The sequence below is a fragment of the Ischnura elegans genome, chromosome 7 (assembly GCF_921293095.1).
Source record: "Ischnura elegans chromosome 7, ioIscEleg1.1, whole genome shotgun sequence".
NCBI lineage: Eukaryota > Metazoa > Arthropoda > Insecta > Odonata > Coenagrionidae > Ischnura > Ischnura elegans.
This window is the reverse complement of record NC_060252.1, coordinates 75,329,256-75,345,610: the sequence shown is the minus strand read 5'-3', so window position 1 is coordinate 75,345,610 and position 16,355 is coordinate 75,329,256. Positions and strand designations below refer to the sequence as shown.

The 16,355-nt window shown below is 40.5% G+C and overlaps 1 protein-coding gene across 1 annotated transcript; it reads right to left on the bottom strand.

Moving 5' to 3' along the window:
- Positions 1–3,694: 3,694 nt before the first annotated feature.
- LOC124162998 (zinc finger BED domain-containing protein 5-like) lies at positions 3,695–5,086 on the bottom strand. Its single transcript, XM_046539780.1, has one exon. The coding sequence runs from the start codon at positions 5,084–5,086 to the stop codon at positions 3,695–3,697; it is 1,392 nt and encodes a 463-aa protein (XP_046395736.1).
- Between the last annotated feature and the right edge of the window lie 11,269 nt (positions 5,087–16,355).

Below are 16,355 nucleotides of genomic sequence, written 5' to 3'. Positions count from 1 at the left end.
GAAGCTAAGTGTTGACGAAGGCCGAAGTGACTAAGTCCAAAAGTGAAGTAAAATAAGATAAGTGCCCAAGTTTCAAAAATTGACTAAGTCCGGAAGAGAAGAAATAAACTAAGTGCCAATGAAGTTTGAAGATTGACTAAGTCCGGAAGAGAAGTTAAATGAAGCTAAGTGTTGACGAAGGCCGAAGTGACTAAGTAAAGTGACTAAGTGCCCAAGTTTCGAAAATTGACTAAGTCCGGAAGAGAAGAAATAAACTAAGTGCCAATGAAGTTTGAAAATTGACTAAGTCCGGAAGAGAAGTTAAATGAAGCTAAGTGTTGACGAAGGCCGAAGTGACTAAGTCCAAAAGTGGAGTAAAATAAACTAAGTGACCAAGGTTCGGAAATTGACTAAGTCCGGAAGAGAAGAAATAAACTAAGTGCCAATGAAGTTTGAAAATTGACTAAGTCCGGAAGAGAAGTTAAATGAAGCTAAGTGTTGACGAAGGCCGAAGTGACTAAGTCCAAAAGTGGAGTAAAATAAACTATGTGACCAAGGTTCGGAAATTGACTAAGTCCGGAAGAGAAGAAATAAACTAAGTGCCAATGAAGTTTGAAAATTGACTAAGTCCGGAAGAGAAGTTAAATGAAGCTAAGTGTTGACGAAGGCCGAAGTGACTAAGTCCAAAAGTGAAGTAAAATAAACTAAGTGCCCAAGTTCGAAATTGACTAAGTCCGGAAGAGAAGAAATAAACTAAGTGCCAATGAAGTTTGAAAATTGACTAAGTCCGGAAGAGAAGTTAAATGAAGCTAAGTGTTGACGAAGGCCGAAGTGACTAAGTCCAAAAGTGAAGTAAAATAAGATAATTGCCCAAGTTTCAAAAATTGACTAAGTCCGGAAGAGAAGTTAAATGAAGTCCAAGAGCAAACTAGCGAACTAACCGCAGACTTACTGTTGGAGAGAGGCTCTTATGCCAACTCCCTTACGATGATCCTCTTCTGAGAGCGCGCTTAGATTCGAAGAGTTTTCAAGAGAAGTCCGTAAAAGGCCCTCTTTGGGTCCTTTTCGCTTTGGTGGCTGAAGGCCCTGGTGTCAGGTCCCCCCCTGACGGGGGAGGGCCGCCTAGCGATGTGTTGTCCCCCCTACCCCAGTGTGCCTATTGGACTACTTGCCCGCAGACAAGCAGAAAAGCCCCAACGATGATCGCTGCCCCACGGCTGGAGAACCCACCGCACGTTACGTGGGCGCCGTTAATGTTTGTGAAGGGGTGGTCCGTCAGCTGCTAACGAGTGCGTTAGCGTGCAAGCTTCAGGAAATGGGGACTCTCACCCTATGGCCAACGAGTGCGTCGGGGTAGGTCGAATGAGAGGTTTTGCGTGTACCAGCCGGCGATTGGAGGACCGAACCCTCTCCACTTGCAGACTTCGCTTGGGCAGATACTAGTTCCCCCGGGCGGGGGAATGCCCCTGCAGTCACAAGGGTGCAAACTTTGGGTTACCCGTAGGGCCCGCAGAAAGTTCCTTGCACTGGCCTAAAAGAGACAGGAGAGAAAATGGCCCCGAAGAGGACCAAGTAGCCGAGGAGAATAGGCTGGTGGTGACTCCCTCCTCCTGGTGGTGGCCTTCCTTCCTTCCTGGTCCGGTCCTTAGGTTGGTGGTCTTCCTTCCTGGTCCGGTCCTTGGCTCCTAGCCTTCGGTCGCGACTAGCGCTTCCTCAGGCGGTTTCCCTTGGTGGCGGTGTTGTCCTCCTTGGTCAGTCCTGGCTCTTGTCCCCTGTGGAAGAAGGTTAGTCGGTCGGACCGACCGTATAGGCCCTTAAAAGGACCTTAAGCAAAGGAGAATAGACTGCCTCCCTCCTCCTGGTGGTGGACTTCCTTCCTTCCTAGTCTGGTCCTTAGGCTGGTGGTCTTCCTTCCCTGTCCGGTCCTTGGCTCGTAGCCTTCGGTCGCGACTAGCGCTTCCTCAGGCGGTTTCCCTTGGTGGCGGTGTTGTCCTCCTTCCTCGGTCGGTCCTTGCTCTTGTCCCCTGTGGAAGAAGGTTAGTCGGTCGGATCGACTGTGTAGGCCCTTAAAAGGACCTTAAGCAATGGAGATTGGTGGTAGGTGGGTTAGCCCTGAGAGGGACTCTCCCTCCTTGGCACGCCTTGGCGGCTGTCCTCGGTTGCGGCAAGCGCTTCCTCGGACGGAACCTCCTTGGCGGGTGTTGTCCTCTCTCCTTGACGCGGGTCGTCGACGGTACGCTCGCCTCCTTGCCGCTGTCCCTCGATGAGCATTTTTTTACTCCAGGGAGGAGCTATTTAAGCAGTCAAAGAGCTTATCAAATGTATGGCAGAATTTTGCAGTCCTCAAAGCAGATGCAGGCAATGTGCCCAAGCGAGCATGAGTCTCTAGTGCAGCAGCAACTGTATGGCTCAATGCTTTGGCAGCATACTTCACCTTCATTTTCATGAAGTTGTTGGGGTTTATCATTGCGTCACTCAACTTAACTGCCAATCTTAAACTTTGCTGCTTATCTGCATTGTACAGTGCCTCTACATCATCCCAACATGCAACATGACCATCAAAGTAAAATTTATGATTGATCAAGTTATTTCTAATCGATTTCAGAAGGTGAGGTACATCAAATATATAGTTAACAACTTTGTCATCAACATTGAAATATGGTCTGGTTGGAGTGACACCTAAAATTCTAGCTTACTGTTGGAAGTTAGATCCCTGGTCAGATACAACACCATGCACCTTCAACCCCAAGCCAGTCAACTTCCTGATGGCATCAAATATGATACCTTTAATGCCAAGAGCTGGGCAAGACTCCTTTACAAAAAAATAGCCAATGGCCTGCTTCCAATTAACAGTGCTGCCCCTAACCATTACAACAAAAGCTGCATTTGAAGTTGTAGAACTTCTCCTCCCATCTCCTATGTCCACAAATGTCCTACCACTTCATCCTTGCTTATATTATAAAACAAGTGAGGCTTTAATGTCACTTCATCCATACAAATTATGCAATCTTGACTTGAATTACCCAAAACAGTGACCTGGACTTCAATGTTTTTAAGAATCCAGTCCGATAATCCTGTAGTCCCAGGAAGGCCACTCAGAATTCTCCGAATAGTCCTCGGTGATACCAATGGCAAAAAATACCTCACAAAAGAATAGGCCTTAGGGCTCAAGAAATATAATCCTAAACTAAATGATCTTAGATCAGTGGTTCCCAACTTTTTCTTGTTTGAGGCACCCTTGGAAAGCCTTTCAAAAGTTCCCGGCACCCTTATAAGGAAATAGATATTTAAAATCTCCGTAATTTTTTTATTATTATTTATTTATTTGTTTCATTTCAAGAGTTTGCATGCAACAGTCCTAGTTGATAACAACAACAATAGTCCTAGATGATATGAGAATACTGCTTACATTGATTCTGCCTTAATAAATAAATAGTATTACGATACAAATATGTAATTGTGACAAGTTTTACTGTAGTTGCACAATGTATTCAAGTAGTTACAGTGTTACACTATGATACAAGACAAAAACACAAATAGACCACAGTGCACCATGCATGTATACTCAGTGTGAAACTTGTGATTGATGCTTGGAACACAAACTCTTGATATCAGGTCTTATTGTTGACAATGCCACCCGCATATCGTCCTCAAGTGAAAGAAGCCTATTTCTTTGTTTCGATTTTGTTGTAGCCATGGCAGAAAATGCCTGCTCTCACAGATACGATGTGGAGAAGGGCAAAAGTAGAGAAATAGCTTTCTGACCCAAATTAGGGTATTTCCCCAATGTTGCATGCCAAAAAGCTGCCAGTGTCATGTCACTCTTCTCAAATTTGACTTTCAGTGTTGAATCAGCAGACATATCAAGAAATTCGTCACGTTCTATTGCCGTGAAGTCCAGCTCTTCAGCCATGTCAGCCAGTTCGAAGGGTGATACAATCCATTCTAGTTTTTCTGTAGACAGCGATGGAAAATACTTATCAACTGCTTCTCTCAGCTGTTCCAAGTGATTAAGAATCAGATTTTTTACAGTTCCAAAGCCGTTATATCCTGCTTGTTGAAGAGAAGGGAAGTTTGACACATCGTCTCTCTGAACAGCCGACTTCCATGATTTCAGCTTTCTCTGGAAACCTTTCATCTTGTTAACTGATGTTACAATTCCCTCAAGTCTTCCTTGCATTGAGAGATTTAGTTCATTCAGCTTCATGAAAATGTCTGCCAAATATGACAGCTTCAAACACCAAGTATGATTTTCAAGCAGCTTTATGAATATATCATGCCTCTCCTCTCGGAAAAACGCTTTTAATTCTTCTTTGAGTTCAAGAACGCGGTTCAGTACACGACCTCTTGATAACCACCTTATGTCAGTATGCAAAATCTGTGAAATATGATTCGCACCCATTTCTTGACACATCTTTTGAAAAACTCTATTTTGCAGTGGCCTGGATTTGATTAAATTAACCATCTTGACAGCCTGGTTTAAAACCTCAGTTAACTCTTCTCCACACGTCTTGGCTACTAAAGCCTCTCTGTGTAGGAAGCAGTGAGTTGTAGTTATAGATGGATTTTCTTTCAATGCCCTGGTGATGAAGCCTTTGTACTTCCCTATCATCGACGGTGCACCACCAGTACATATGCCACAACAGTAATTCCATGAAAGACCATGTTCAGTGAGGTACGAATTTACAGATGCAAAGATATCCTCTCCAGTAGTTGTAGTCTGTAACTCTTTGCAAAACATAAACTGTTCCACAATATCCTTGTCAATGAATTTGCAAAACCCAAGCAGTTGGCATTTTCCAGCAATGTCAGTACTCTCATCTACCTGCAATGCGAATTTTCTTTTCGATTTTATCTGCTTCACTACTTCTTCATTAATATCTGTTGACATTTCAGATATCTTACGGCTGATTGTGTTGTTGGAAAGAGGTACTTTCGAAATCTGTTCCTGAGCTTCTTTGCCAAGCATTGTTTCTACAATTATGTTGCATGCAGGGCCAATGATTTCTTCACCAGTTGTATGAGGCTTCATTTTCTTTGCTATCAGCTCTGCTACTCTGAAGGAAGCTTCAAGAGCAGTGTCAGCTACTGTTACCTTCTTGACCATTTTATTAGCCGCCTTACTTTTCCCTTCTAACATACGAGAAAAATATGCCATGCCCTTCTGTGACACAAAAGGGTGTTTGCTATTGAGGTGCCGCTTGAGCTTACTAGGTACCATGGCTTCATTGCTGAGTGTAGCTCCACAAACTAAACACACAGGACGCGGATTATCTTCATCATTTTTTGAAGTAAAACCATATGCTAAATAGGCATCAATATATGTCCTTTTCTTCGAGAGAGATGCGTGTTTCCCCTTTTCGCAATTTGATTCAGATGGAGCAGGAACACCTTCAGTGTTTGACTTCGAAGCAGTACCAATACTGGAAGCCACCATTTGGTCTGGAGATTCATCCGCCTGTACTTTTCGCTTCCTCACTACGAACTTATCCATCCTTCTTTTTCGACGCTGTCAGATAAGATGTATTCTGAAAAAAAAGGAAAAAATCACAGAGGCTTAAATTAGTTTCTGATAGTTAAGTAGAGAGCGACAAACACAGTTTTAGCTTATCACAAGGATTGCACTTGATCACAAATTTACGTGCACTCGTGCACGTGCTGCTTAATACAATACCTTCTGCCTCCTTTGAGTCACCAATCAGTACTGAGCCATGCTGGCGAGTGGCGACTGGCGACTCGCTGTGCGCCCTGTCCTGTACGTGTGTTATACGCGTCAATCCACAACCCTCACTGAGGAACGGGTGGGGTGAGGTGGGTTGGAGAAGGACTCCGCTATCTCGGTAGTCCCCTCCCTCCCTCCCCCTCTCCCGCCAAGAGAGAATGACGTTCGTGCAATTTTTTCCCCGAAATTTTGGCGGCACCCTCAAAAGATCTCACGGCACCCCTTAGTGCCGCGGCACACCGGTTGGGAACCACTGTCCTAGATCATGTCGCTTTTTTAGGCACTTGCTTTTACCTTTCTCAAACATCAAAATGAAGTTCTTCATTTGTACTGGCAAAAATTTCTCACACAAAACTTCTAGAGATGTGTCACCTTGTGATGCCTTGAGCTTTTGCTCAAGCTCTTCATTCCTCTTCTTTAGGCGGTGAATTTTAACTCTCTGTTGGTTAATTATTTTCTTCAGTCTGAGGTATTCAGCGTCATTGGAGGCATTCTGTATATCTGAGTTTTGCAAGACCTCTTGTCCCATTTGGGCATCATCACTATCAGTGACTGAGAGTTGACCTAGCGCTGCAATGCACAAAAAAGAAAGGTTTATTAGTATCACATATATGTAAGAATAGCCTTATCAGTGTTTGAGAACCAATGATAACATTTATTTTCATTCCAATAAAGCCATCAAGCACATATAAAATCTTTCCAGGCTTGATTTTGTGGAAGTTGATCATATCCATGATAAAAGAATCAATTGAATCAATCAGCTGGATTCAATCGACAACAAAAAGTGTGGACATTACCATTGGTGTTTTTTACCATGAAGCACAGTTATGATTCTTATGCATGAAGACAAAATACGTTTAGCAATTGCAGTAAAAAGTGAGAGATTTCTATGTCTCAGGAAGTTAATCATACAGTTAAAAGTCATGACACAGTATGAAATAATTAAATAAGAAAGTACAATGCCCCTCTATCAATTATAAGATACTGAGACCTTGCACAACAGAAATCGGTATCTCTCCAATTTAACTAATGATTACACTTAATTGCATGAATTCCAAGGCATAAATTATCATCTACATACAAAATGGGTATCTGGACTGATAGAATTTGTGCATGATCTACACAATAAATCATGAGCAGTAAGAGAACAAGAACATAGTTATGTTTGGAGGCCTCGTGATGTTTATGTGAAGTAAATTAGATTGTTCACTGAAAAATTTCAAAGGAAACTCAAACATTGTTTCCCTAAAGGTCTACAAACAAGAAGGGGCAAACAGAAGAGGGAATAGTGGTGGTGTTTATGAGTCAAAATATAAAATTATATTGACATGTCAAGTACTTATACAACACAACATAGTAATATTAGCCACCACTAACAAGAGACCGAGATAATTTAATTTAATTTCAAGTAAAATACAGAGCAAATAATAAAGCGCTTGAATGCAAAAGACATAACCGTGCATAAACCAATTGAAGATCACTGTGTAAAATAGTTACTTGATCATGAAATATGCTGGGAAGCACATACCGACAGTGATACAAATAATTCAAGATACATATTATGACCACTTAATTAGAGAGGGACTGAAAAAAATTAATACTAGCTAACTTGAAGAGGAAACACTGATTTAAGGATTGAACTGACGAAAAATTTATTAATCTAGGTGAATTTAGATTCATACCTTTCCGTTATATTAATCCTAGAGGTCAAACGTAGTAAATCACACTTACTGTAATCGCTTTCCCTGTTGGAGCATTTATCCAGTGAAATCTCCAGCATCTGCCTTTTCTTAGGAGGCTTTCTCGAACTCCCAACAAGCGGCGGCGGGTTTGGCACATTGAACTCTGATGGTACCGCATGGGTATGAAGCTTGTTCTTGAAATAATTTAAGAACATCGAGTCCTCAAAATGCTCGCTACATAGTCTGGTATTCGAATGCAAATAGCTGGAACTTTTACCCTCCAGATCCTGGCGCCGAGACCAAATTATCCACTCCTTGCATCTTCACAAGACGTGAGCACATGGCACATGGAAAAATTTCCCAAGGAAAGTAAAAAATCACATTAATTTCCCATACATAAATTTGAAAATGTATGTAGAACAAATAAATTCAATACCTAAGCCGTATAAAAATGGTAACAGAGTCAAAAATGATTACCTGACTGGATCCTTCGGAAAACGGAAGAAACTCGAGGTGCTATTCGGCATTCCTGAATTATTTCGGCAATTAATTGCCGAGCACCACGCAAATCCACCTTTTTTGGTGCCTTTCTTCTGTTCTTCATCCATGATGAAAGACTAAAGAATGAAAGCTTCACGATAGGTTCACAATAAGGCACAAGTTAGTTGGCTTCAACCTCAACCTAACTAGCTAGCCGTATCACTGAATCCGCTGCGTCAACGAGTTAACTTACTAAGAACATGGCTAAAATGCGCACCAGTGATTACACCTTAAAGCGGCCTCTGTCCTCTCTGTATATACTCTGTGCTTGAGTTATCGTCCTCGGAACTTCCAAGAAACATTTTTGTCTTTTTCAGGCATTAATTGCCAAGATTCCAAAACTGGACATTAAGTCTGTGTGCTCAAATAAATGCAAAAGAGGCAATATAAATGACCAGAAGTCTTAAGTAAAAAGTCATGGAATATCAATTTATAGCTTTGTCTCAAAGTGACAGTCACGTTAAACAACTTACTACAGTCAGCAATTAAGCTCATAAAACATTAGGTTATTTTGCACTTGATACCAGACAAAATATCAAAACCATTCACTTGCAAAATTCACTTCCCAGATTAAGAAATAAAACATAGCAAATAAATAATGAAACAGCATTGAGAAAAGTTGATACACAAGGTCAAAACTAGTATCACTGAAATCACTTGCACTTCACAAACCTAATTGCACTATGATAACACTGATTCCGCCATAATAGCATTACTTGCACTTCACTATCACTAATTTAACAACAATCCCACCAATTGCACTACATTAGCAGTCTTTTCTGGCCCATCATCCTTGCTATCGGAACAGCAAAACCACGGCAATACTCCACCTAATAGGTAGAATGCAGAAAATGGAATTAAGATATGTAACACATACTCCATACAATAAAATGTAAGAGATAGTTTATAACTTTTTACAGAATTTAGAAAACTTAGTATTTACCGATTCAACAGGTTCCCTCTTTTTCTTTGGAGCCTTTTGAACTCCTTCTGTGCATTATCTTTGGCATTAGCTTACCTAGGAGCAATTTGCACTCATGTGCAAATGAAAATCTAACTAATGCCTCAGAAATTGAATGGCAGCGATCATCACAGCCGACAAGGGGAATACAAGCTTGCTCAATTAGTGTGGCATTTGAGAAGACTGCATTCACGTCCAGCTCCTCGTTGGTGAGTACCGAGAGATTTATTTCTTCTAACAAGACTATGGCGAGAGTGCTGGATAAATTGAAGTAACTCCTATTGAAGCACATTTCGGACATAAACCCGAACGTATTTGGCACAAAAGGTCATCTAACGAAGACGCCGTGGAAGCGGAGAATGATGAAATTCTTATAACTAAAATCCGTGAACATATTGCGAAGAAAGGGGAGAAGAGGCGGTTGAGAGAAGAAAGAAAACACAAAGGAAGGATAGAAAAGTTTGAAGTGGGAGACCTAGTGTTGATACGTACGGATCCAGTTTCAAATAAGGAAAGAAAAATTTTCAAAGCATTCTTACCTATCTATGAGGGTCCATACGGGATCAAGGAGTCCAAGGGAAGTTTTACTTTTCTACTGTTACATCCCATAAGAGAAGAAGAACGTGGAGTATTCCATGTATCCAAGTTAAAACGATATCAAGGAGAGATCACAAAAACACACACGCAAACACCACAACCGTCTTAACCCGATTTCAGAAGCAAACTATGGACGGTAGATGAAGAAAAAGGGGAAGTTAGATCGCAACGAATACCTACATTGTAGTTACGACAGCGAAAGGCAAGCACGAAGAAGCAATTATAACGCGAGGAATAATCCTATACTGACGGGAGAATAAATACTTTGTAGCAAAAGGGTCAGTTGCAGGACAATGAAAGAGCAACTTAGGGGATTAGCGCGTAGGGCGATTAGATAAGTGGCGAAAGTAATTACATCCTGGAGAGATGGTGGAAGGGTGATATGACCAAATAAAATTGAGGGTAAATACATGTGTTATAACTTGATAGGGATGATAACAAAAATGTTTTGTTGGTTGTTTATTAAATACATATGTAATGTTTATATGCTTTAAACAGAATGCACCATTTCCGGACAGATCATCCTTTCATTGCAATTTCTCCGTACACTTCGTACACTGGACCACAATTTTATTACTTTCCATGTATTTATTGCATATAAATCAAGTGAAATATTTCAATATACATTAGTCACAAAAATTACTCACTATAAAAATAGACGATAATATAAGATAATTATTTATATAAACTCCTATTTTGAAACACAGTTTAATATATTATATACTAAAAGTCTATTTTTGTGTTGCAAACTTTTAAACAAGGGGCAACGCAAAGACCCATATTACCGTCTGAACAAAAAAAGTGACTCTCCCTCCTCACCTTTTTTCACGCGCATCTCGCTTTCGGGAGCACGCAGCACACTTCCTAGTTGCGTTTGCCTTATTTTCCGTGTAGGATTAGGTCTGGGAAAAGCCTCTCGGTAATTCGGTGGGGACAGGATATTTCGGGTGGCCTACCTGCCTTAGGGGAGGGAACGCTTGGGAAGTATAGTTCAATCATTTTATCAATCAGGTCAAGACTGTATTGCAAATGTGTTTTATTACCAACTGTTTTTCGATATAAAACATATGAATTCCATAGACTAATGTCCAACTGATGAAAAAATAATTTCTTATAATATTTTTTCCTCTTTTTCTTGGGATTGGTTAGTCAGTCAAATGATGATCCACCCTGTCAACACCCCCATGGTCTCATTATAGTCGACGACTACCTTTGGTTTAATAACCACTACCCCCCTTTTCTGCACTTCTCTACTGTGAACCGTAGAGAGTAACGTCACTTCCTTCTTGTCCTTCCAGCGGAGAACAAAAATTTTACCTTTACGGAAAGCTGCCACATCACCTTTCTTCATTTTTTTCTTCTTCCGCCCTTATGGCGTCCCTTTCGTGTTCCGCGCACAGTTCCGTATGTATCACAGGAATGAGAAATTTGTTCCGCAGTGTTGTTTTGTGGAGAGGTATAAAAATTGTCCGTTTTGACGCTATACCCTTTTTCAAATGATGGTTTCATGAGTGACAATACTACTTGGGAGGACATTGGCTTACTTTAAAAGTCTGTATCAAGAGTCGCTTACTTAGAGTTGGCTTACTTTCAAAGTGTGTACCTTTCCCGGTATGTATTTGTTGACCAGACGTATCCAGTGCTGGACTCGCAGAGGAGAAAAGTTTTTATTCCGAATCTAGCTCTTTTTTGGGGAATATATTGACACCATCCCAATCGTCCTTTATGCAGCAAGAGGTTATCGTCTACTGTCACACCCCTTTCTGGAGTGTAAAACTCGCTGAATTAACCATTGAAAATTTGATAAACTATCCAAATTTGATTTAGCTTGGGGTTGGGATGAATTTGAGCATCGTACTCATAATTGGTACAAAAACGAAAAAAGTTGCAAATTTTTTCAAATCGCCTTTAAGACCAAAAAAAATAATTTTCATGCAGCTCATATCTCCACAACCTCTCCAACATCATTGCAATCTTACACATTGATTAAACAAGCCGAGGCTATCTTATCACCATACCTTGTAACTCCAGTGGTTCCTTCGCAACAACTAGGAATCCACAAATATAACAATCGTTACTAACAATAAGCCATCCCAATATCTTTGGAAGGTTACACGGGATTTCCACCGGGTCATGTTCTCCAACTCCATCTCGGCCGACGTTTCGATGGGCGAGTTGTCCATCGTCAGTGCGATTCAGATGTACCGATGAACCATATTCACCTTAACCAGCAAGTTCACAATAGATTGATTATTTTACGCCTTTGAATGTGTTGTGTGTGTAGTGTTGGGTTTGTGTGAACGGAAACTTACATCTAATTTAATTTTATTTGACATGAACAATTAAAACTTAAAGTTTTTTAAAGTTATTTTTTAATATTATATCATTTTTTAGTACTTGCTTTTCTTTATTTATTAATTTTTTATTGCGTTATGGTAATAATTCGTTTTTTTATTTTTCAATTAGTAGTTATTTTTTTTATTTTTCCAAATGAATTGCAATAATTTTTATAAAGATATTTTAAAATTATTTTTGCAAAAAAAATTTTGCGAAAAAGCACTGACAAAAATTAAGACTACGAGAAGGAAAGACTCATAGACGTGGTGTTTGTATGTTGTTGGAATTGATGGGACATAATTCCATATGCGTGTTAGCAGTGGGTTTTTGGTTGCCCCGAGCCTGGACTTAAAATCAATGTTCGGTCTGAAGGAGCAGCAATTGTTGGAGAAGGAAAATCTTTCTTTAGGGTACAGTGCGGAAAGAGGAGAGGCGGGGGCTGATGTCAGTGAACCAGGTTAGTAGCTCACTAACGTCAGTGTTGGGGTCTGAAGGAAGGGAAACTGAGGTGTCGGAGAACTTTGTTGATGCTAGTTTTCAGCTTGGGCTGCTGTTCTGCGTGCGGCCATGGTGACTTTTGCGGCGCGGTGTTTCTCGCAGCCGCGGTAACTGGCAGGATGGCTTTTAGCGCAGGGTGCGCATTAGGGTGGTGCGAAAAAACTCAAGTTACAAATTTCGTGTCATAATAGTGCGGAAAAGTTGCGATACGTTAGTACAAGAAAAACAAAAAAAGAATTATTAAAATCGGACGTCATCTTCCGATCCCGCAAAGCACCTGAAAAAATGACAAAAATGAAAGAAATTCTTTTTTTTTTTCGTTGTAAAAAAATGGAATAAAATTAATATCTTTTAACGCAACAGCAAAAAATGGTTACAAATATCATAGTTTATTATTAATATATGCATATTTATGGTTTTAAACTGTTATTACCGATCACACCAGATCGTTAAAAATGTATAAATTTTGCAATTTTGCCGGTTTTTCAGAGTTTTGTAATAATTACTTGAGGATAATTTTTGCGAAGTTTTAAATAGTCCTTCAGATCAAAATGACAATAAAACTGGCCACTAGAATTGAAAGGCAAAATTGCACCTTAAAAAGGCAGCATGTTAACCCTATTGAAACCGAAAGTGAAGATGTTGAGGTTTTAAATGACGCAACGCAAAGTTCAACAATCAAGGAGAAATTTGTTGACCAGGAAGATCACATGCCTAGTACACCCTAAAAAATATAAATCACCATGGCAAATTGGGGTAAATTTATAAACTACAGCTTTTCATTGTGACCTCACCGTACAGCTGCTGCAATAGCATCAAGGGTATTTGTAGACAATGGTGTTATAACTGAAGAATATACTTTTAAGTTCATTGACTGATGTAGAATTAGAAGGGAAAAGAGAAATATTATTAGCGATATACTTAGAAAATCCATCTTGATCTAGGTGAAGTACACGGGCTATACTTTGAGGGAAGGATATACAATACCATAGTAATAGAAATGATTGAATTGAAAGAGTACTGCCGGACAGTTAAAGCGGATCACCAGTCTCTAATAAAAGAACCGGATTTTGTGTATTTGAGTCATGTTTCTCCAAGCTCCGGGTCTGCTAAAGATATAGTGGTCTCCATATTATCTTATCTCTCTGATCAAGGAGTATCATTAGAGCACTTAGGGTTAGTATGCTGTGATGGCACGAACATCAACATTAGATGGAAAGGTGCACTATTAGAGAGCTCGTAGGAAACATTGGACCTTCACTGCAGTGGGCAGTTGGTTTACTTCATTTCATTGAATTACTTTTGTTATATTTTTCAGTATGTAGATGGTGAAACAAGTGGCCAAAAATCATTTAGTGGGCCAATTGGACTAATCTGAATGGTAATGGAAAGCTTCCAATTCTGCATTTCCAAGCAATTCAATGTGAAATTCTACAAGTTGATAGATAAATTTTGAGCAAGGACAAAAGATACCTTATTGACATTAGACAAGCAATCACAAGTGCTGAATTTCCAAATGACTTACCAAACCAGAGCAATGGAAACCTCTCGATACATACCTGAATATTAAAAGAAAGTAGTTTTCCCTGTTATTGAATGGAACTCTAAATTTGACCACGCAGAGAACGTATTGATGGCGATGGTTTTTGATTACAGAAGGCACATTAGAGAGCTAGGGCTAAAAAGAGTATTTAAGACCAAACAGACTTAACTAAAAGCAAACCTATCGTAAACTTCATTACTCCTGCCATGAACTTCGAAATAAATGACTGAATAGAATTGATTGCCTTGAATAGGTGCTTTCCATTCATTGACACAAGTCGACTTGGGTCGCGGTTTTCGTGTTCCATTCTGTGTGTGTCGCCGACTGTTGTGACACAAGTCAACAAACGGTAACGCACAGGAATAGGAGAGTTATAAACAGTTTCCGTGAGTCGACACAAGTCGACTCGTGAGTCACATGAATGGAAAGCACCCAATGTAGTCAAACTATCTACTCCACTTCTTCTTATGAGAATAATTGCTAATGAAGAAATAGCTTCCTTCATTGAATCTGGTGATAAACAAGATTGGGATATTTTAACTTCCTACATCACAGGCAAGCAATGGAGCCGTGTGTGAAATTGGTAACAGAGGCATCCCTTAAGCTTTGTGGCTATCGATCCAGAGATGGATTTATTAGGGCTATATTCAAATCAAGGTCCATTATGCCCGACTTCACCACAAAATCGCAGTACAAAGTAGTTTTCACAAGCTAAAATTTAAAAGAAGGACAAAAAAATTTAATATTATAAATAGCAGTAACCCTCATTAGTTGGATGGAAGGAGGGTGTGGGTAGAACTCAAAGTGCAGCACCTCTCCGCGGTGAGTTCTGGATTGTTCAAATATAATTAAATCATATATAAACAAAGGAAGAGCTGCATAATCAAACATGTATTTTAGCCTAAAATATTACCTTAAGTGATTATTACACAACTCTGAAAAACCGGCAAAATTGCAAAATTTATACATTTTTAATGATCTGGTGCGATCGGTAATAAGAGTTTAAAACCATAAATATGCATATATTAATAATAACCTAAGCTATTTGTAACCATTTTTTGCTGTGGCGTTAAAAGATATTAATTTTATTTCATTTTTTTACAACGAAAAAAAAAACATTTTTTTTCATTCTCGTCATTTTTTCAAGTGCTTTGCGGGATCGGAAGATGACGTCCGATTTTAATAATTCTTTTTTTGTTTTTCTTGTACTAACGTATCGCTACTTTTCCGCGCTATTACGACACGAAATTGGGAACTTGAGTTTTTTCGCACCAACCTAGTGCGCATGTAGCCGGTTGTTCCCTGGGCTTTACACATTCACATGAAGGATGATTGCCGGCGCAACGGACTCACCGGTGCTGTAAGAAGTAATGATTTTTAGTATGCCCGATGGCCTGACATCGTGAAAATCGTCCTCCTTATATATGGTTGACGGCGGTATCAACCAGGGCAGGTGTTATGCGATTGATCGAGAGCTTCCCCCCTTTTTCCTCGTTCCTCACGAATGCTCCTCAGCACTAGTTTCCATAAGGCGCTCAGAGTGTAACCAGTGTCACGGTTCATGGTGGTGTTGAGACGAATTTCAATGGCCTCCTTTGCCAGTCTTTCCCAAAAATTTTTATCGACAAAGGACCTTGGTCTTCTCCCTACAGATGGAGTGGTCAGAGGAAATGCTGTGTTCGGCCACGGCCGATTTTTCAGGGTGTTCTTTTAATCTTGTTTCGATGGTCCTCCCTGTCTCTCCCACGTACACCAGGCCGCATGTGCATAGTATCTGGTAGATACCCGGAGTCTGAAGTCAACAAGGGTCTTTGGCCGTCACGAGTTGGCCTCGAAGTTTGGGCGGCGGGCGAAAATAGGCTTCAATTCCGTGCCTCTTGAAAATTCTGGCGATTTTTCCCGAAACGGTTGATATGAACGGAATGCCAGCCCTGGCAATCGGCTTCTTGCTTTCTTCCCCAGTCATTACGTCTTGTGTTGTAAAGGCCTTTTTTAGGGCCTTAGATATGTCTATGCCGCTATATCCGTTCTGCATAAAATTCTTCTTTAGATGACGAAACTCATTAGGAAGAGACTCCGCGTCAGAAATGGTTTAAGCACGATTTAGTAGGGTTGATAAGATCGCCGCTTTCTGTGAAGGGCGATGATGGCTTCGTCCGTTTAGGTATAGGTCCGTCTGCGTCGGCTTCCTGTAAACGCTGTGGCCCAACGTACCATCTTCCTTGCGGTGGATGAGGATGTCAAGGAAGGGTATCCTTAGGTTTTTCTCCGTCTCCAGGGTGAATTCGATGTTCGGATGTTGTCCATTCATGTGTTCAAGGAAGAGCTTCAAAGCATTGGGTCCATGGGGCCATACGATGAAAGTGTCGTCTACGAAACGGAAGAAACACTTAGGTCATAAGGAGCAGATGAGAGGGCCTTTACTTCGAAATCTCCCATGAAGAAATTGGCAATCGCAGGAGAGAGTGGAGATGCCATTGCCACCCCATAAGTCTG